Source organism: Sinocyclocheilus anshuiensis, unplaced genomic scaffold (assembly GCF_001515605.1).
Source record: "Sinocyclocheilus anshuiensis isolate Anshui unplaced genomic scaffold, SAMN03320099.WGS_v1.1 scaffold454, whole genome shotgun sequence".
NCBI lineage: Eukaryota > Metazoa > Chordata > Actinopteri > Cypriniformes > Cyprinidae > Sinocyclocheilus > Sinocyclocheilus anshuiensis.
In genome coordinates, this window is record NW_015548217.1 from 4,711,609 (window position 1) to 4,717,291 (window position 5,683).

General features: G+C 35.4%; 1 protein-coding gene across 1 annotated transcript in view; it reads left to right on the forward strand.

Moving 5' to 3' along the window:
• The first annotated feature begins 2,145 nt into the window (after nt 1-2,145).
• Nucleotides 2,146-5,683, forward strand: part of LOC107654064 (AT-rich interactive domain-containing protein 5B-like) — a 129,264-nt gene continuing 125,726 nt past the window's right edge. Inside the window, exons 1-2 of the mRNA XM_016440991.1 lie at nt 2,146-2,223; nt 2,484-2,738. Coding sequence (XP_016296477.1) covers nt 2,203-2,223; nt 2,484-2,738 — 276 coding nt within the window. The 5' untranslated portion in view covers nt 2,146-2,202. The remainder of the gene's footprint in view (nt 2,224-2,483; nt 2,739-5,683) is intronic.

Below are 5,683 nucleotides of genomic sequence, written 5' to 3' on the forward strand. Positions count from 1 at the left end.
TCAAAAAAAAAAAAAAAACCTGTATTAAGCATGTTGTCTGTTATGGCTCTTATCCATGTTCATTTATCTGATTGGGATCTGTGTTTGTACAGAGGCTGTCTTCACCTCTCATGTCAATGTGTGTCACAGTGCAGTGGGATGATTGATGGTTTGCTTGAATGCACTTGCTATTACCGCTCACTGTCTCAAATAAAGGAGTTTAATCATAGGCTGACATGGCGTTTACAATAGAGGACGGTCACATACTATCACACTGCCGCAATCAAATCTGCAGAGCAGAAGGACTTAAATGCTGGCTGACGACCAATATCTTACTCATTCTCTCATAATAAAAGAGATTTAAGATGTTGACAACATTTAAAATAACCTTAATTACGAAGATGTGCAAATATATTATATAATGATTAACAGATTATTGAATAATGGCATGAAACTTTGACTCATGCTTAAGATTACAATAATAATATATATATATATTTTTTTATTTTTATTTCTTATCCTCTTATTATATAAGCTTTATAATTTCATTAATAAAATGACCAAACATTATTGCATTACACAATACCGTTCATTATATAAGATATCTATCTATCTATCTATCTATCTATCTATCTATCTATCTATCATTTACAATTAATTATTAATTGTTAGTATGTATTATTAATGTATTTATAATAATATTTATTTCTTTATTATTAACAACATTTAATTATTTTTCAAAATTATCAGCTATTTGCGTGGCCATACATTATATCTTCATCTAAATCCTGGGCACCTATATGTATTCTATTCATAGTTTCATCCAGCTCTTCAGAATAATAAGCCCGCCCCCAAAACAAAATAATGTCTTATGATTCAAATTGACCAAATCACATTTAAGTCTGCTCAGTTCATTTGGGTTAGGCTGTTATATGAAGCATGAATGTGATCACATCCATAATCACCAGCTGCCCCTCGTGACTGGAGATAAAAAAACATTGCAGAAGACATAAAAATAGCTGACGTAAATGTTACATCCTGTAATTTAGGCCATATGCTACAACTTTTAAGGGCACAGCCATACATTACGAAATAAGGCAAATAACTACACGAGCAAAACCTTACTGGCATGTATGCAGCACGCATATTAATGTTCATAAATATGAATCGGGTTGTTATTTGTATGACAGATCTAGTTTATATTCGTCTCTACAGTGTGAAAGCTCGACAGCAATATCAAATCGTTCCTTAAAATCAGCCCCGCAACGATATTTTATAACGATAATTCTCGATAAAAAGCAACATTAGCGCGACTAAGCGCTCCATCAAGAGTCTGATCGCTTTGTAAGACGTTTGATTTCTCTCAGCAAACAAACGCGTTTCTTACCATGGCATTTATTCGCCTAAAGCACACGACAGGGGCGTAATGTTGTTTTTTCGCACTACCAAGGACCGTGCTCAGATCACAGCGGCCATAATGGCAACAATTCAAAGGACGATATTAGAATGTTTCCATTAGTCGCGTTTACACGCGCTTGATACATTTCAACAGCGTTTGCGATCATGAAAGGCGCTTCTGGATCGTAACAATCCCGATCACATCCCGCCAGACCCAAACTCCTTAACGCGCGTTAATGTTGCTGCATTAGTATAATGATTATATTAAATGATTATACAGTAAACGCATTCGAGAAATAAAAGGAAGAATCTCTGCAGGAAATGTTTCGGGACACTCATACAAACCTCCTTTACACAGGTCCTGACAGAGGCGTACCAGCGTAATCGCGCATATTATAAAATACCGCGGTTTGTTTTGCGTCTAAAAAAATCGCTTGATCTATAATCCGTGCTTGCATTCAGAGCATTTTCATAATCAGCGCCAGGTTTTGTCTAAAGAGGAGATGGGGTTTTATAAAACGACTTCGAGCGGCTGAGATACTGCACATTAACGAGGCTCGATTCGCATTCACGAATTTAATATAAATACGCGGCGGCCAAAAATGTAGCAAAATGATGGTAAGCGAAACAATAGAGGTTGAAAAAATATTAGGCATCAATCGCGGACATTTTAAGTGAGTTGATTTCGCACCGCGTCGGTTTCATATTGAAGATCGTCGCGTTGATGCGCGCGTTGATATTTTGCTCTGCCAGGACCGTTGGTGATCCATTCAAGCCAACAAGTTTGGAGAGAATGTTTGAGTTTAATCAATTCAGAGCGACGAGATGGAGCCCAACTCACTCCTGGTAATATCATCCACTCCGCTTTCATTTCTGCCTCTAATTAATTTATTGCGCGCGCGCATCTAGGAATACGTTACGATAAGGAATCAATGGAAGAAACTTTAGGACAAAAGTTAATATTTTATGATTCATATTTCCATATAATGTGATTTATCATCATGTGATCAGCTGGAATGCGCTGGTCGCGTCTGATCCTGCGTTATATCAAATGTGTCTCTGTGTTGCTGAATATAAATATGGCATGTCTATTTGTGTTTCCGCAGTGGGTAGGCTCACCTTGTGGTTTGCACGGACCTTACATTTTCTACAAGGCGTTTAGATTTCACCTTGAAGGCAAAGCGAGAATTTTGTCCCTGGGTGATTTTTTCTTGGTCAGATGTAAAGCAGGGGACCCCATCTGCATAGCAGAGCTACAGCTCTTATGGGAGGAAAGGACAACCAAGCAACTTCTATCCAGCTCCAAACTTTATTTTCTCCCAGAAGATACCCCACAGGGCAGAAATGTCACTCACGGAGAGGTAAGTTCTCGTTTTCCTGCTTTCCACGGAGGTTTATTGTGGTATGGATGAAATCTGAGTTGCGTGCGGTTTTGCATCGCATCTACTCCGCTGTCTGATCGCAAGACATCTAATGCATCGCGTTTAATGATAGACGTGCAGTCATAGTGGACCCTTGTGTTAATTTCACCTCGGCTCATTTGCATACGAGCGTTTAGCGCTTGCATTTCAAACAGCGTGCGATGATGAGAACGATGCCATTGTGTGAAGTTGTCACATCAGTGTTTTGCTTGTTTCATCTGATATATACAATAGGCTAGTGCGGAAACTGATCGAGACGACTGAAGCGCCTCGTTGTGGCGTTGCGATCTGCTGATTGCTGATAAAATAGTGTTGCTTCTGGTGAGACGCGTAGATCAAGGCAAATAAATACGATCGATGTGAAGTGTACTGTTGCTGATCGCCGCTAATGATATACGGCGTATGCTGGAGAATATGGAAGCCAGACGTTTGAAGTGTGCGACGCGAACTAATATCAATAGGAATTGATTAATAACGGCGCGCTGTTTAAGCAGCTGCGATGCATTAAAGGGAGCGAGTGACATTTATGAAGGTTATTATTATGTCAAAGTGCTGCAGCCTCATTCCACATTACACACAAGCTGAGATGTGTTTGCCCGACAGAAAAAGCTTATTTCTGGGGATTTAACCCTTTGATGCACTGAAACATTGTTCCTTTACAATACTGTGTTTGTTTGTGCTGCTGTGCATTTATTATACTAAGTAAGGTTTAAATGATTTTTAATAACACCTATGTCGTGTTATGTTGTAGAGCTGATTGTAACTACTTTGTAATACATTATTATATTCAAATAATAGCCTATATAATTACGCCTGATGATACTATATAATTATTAAAATAATAATAATAATAATAATAATACTAATACTAATAATAATAATAATAATGTGATATCAGTAGGATGCTCTGTAAAAAGTGTAAAAAGTGTATAGCTGTTTCTAACAGATCTGACCATTAAAATGATTTTTTTTGTGGAAGCTAATGTAGTCAGGTTGAGTCAGTCATAAATATTAAATTTTTTTATTTTTTTACTGATGATGATTATGTTTTATGTTTTTTGATGTGTCAAGTAGCTAATATTCAAAACAATTGAATTTTTTACTGACTTAAATTTTTAATACAATGATAAATAATAATAATAATAAAAATGATAATAATAAGGGTACTCTTTAAAAATGCACAGCTTTTCTTTTTTTTTTTTTTTTTTTTTTCTTCCGCCTTATTAAAATAATAATAATAATAATAATAATACTAATACTAATAATAATAATAATAATGTGATATCAGTAGGATGCTCTGTAAAAAGTGTACTTTTTATATAGCTGTTTCTAACAGATCTGACCATTAAAATGATTTTTTTGTGGAAGCTAATGTAGTCAGGTTGAGTCAGTCATAAATATTAAATTTTTTTATTTTTTTACTGATGATGATTATGTTTTATGTTTTTTGATGTGTCAAGTAGCTAATATTCAAAACAATTGAATTTTTTACTGACTTAAATTTTTAATACAATGATAAATAATAATAATAATAAAAATGATAATAATAAGGGTACTCTTTAAAAATGCACAGCTTTTCTTTTTTTTTTTTTTTTTTTTTTCTTCCGCCTGACATTCATTTTTAATACAATAACTAAATGATTTATGCAAACAACACAATAAAATGATTAAAATGTATTTTACCTATGAACATAGTAATTATCTGTTAAACACAGTGGTGCTGATGTTGTGGTTGATCTATTTCTGATATTAACTGATAACTGATAACTTTTAGATAACTGACTAGAACGTTGTGAATATTGGTAAAAAAAAAAACATTGGTCCTACAAATGACAAATGATTCTTATACATCATGTATTACTGTTATTACAGAACTAATATTATTTTTGACGACACATGAAGCATATTTTGATAAAACAGTGTCTACAAGACAGTGTAGAGACTGTAATGTAAAGCTGTCCCATCCATTGTGCTCTAGCAGTTGTGTTGCAATTGCTGTTTTAACAAAGCAGCACAGCTGCGGTCTTACATGGGTAATGTAACAAGGGTAATACCTGTTTTATCTTGCACTGCTCATGTAATCACCGATCCCAAATACAAAAAGACAATCTAGACAATCTGAACCTCTACTGTTCTACTGTCCTCCCCCCGTGGAGTGGAGGATCAAATAGCCTTTTCAAAATAATCAACAGGTTCTGTGTGAAGCCCTGTCGAAATGTCAAGGTTACTTTGCTGAATTATTATCAATATTAGGTGGAAACATAAACCGTTGCCTGCATCGACCTTGAAAACATGTTGTTTACACAATGTAACGAGGTGTTATTGAGGAAAAGCATTAGTCTTAATGCACTGTTTGTTCAGTTGATCAGAGCCCTGTCCTCTTTCCAACTTGCCACCGGCCTCCCTCCCTTCCCCCACTCAGCAGCAATGCCAATTATTTGCTTTTCAAATTTATTACGCATTCATGACTGCTGATCTTGAAACGGCCTGGGAGATAGGATTACTAGCCAAGGACAATGCTCTGCTCTTATACTTTCCAGTTTTGAGAATATGGGCCATTTTCTTAGCTGTTAGTCATTTTTGGGAACTATTTTTAGGAAAAATAACATTATCATTATTATTAGTACATATTTCTAAGTACTAATCTGTGCATAGTTTATCCAAAAATGAAAATTCTATGGAATACAATGGAAGTCAATGGCTGCCGTCAACTGTTTGGTTACAGACATTCTTTAAAATATCTTTTTGTGTGTGTGTTCAACAGAAGAAAGAAACTCATGCAGGTTTGCAAAAGAAGATAATTTGAAGAATGCTTGTAACCAAATAATTGCTGGGTAGCTATTGACTTCCACAGTATGGAAAAAATACTATGGAAGTCAATGGCT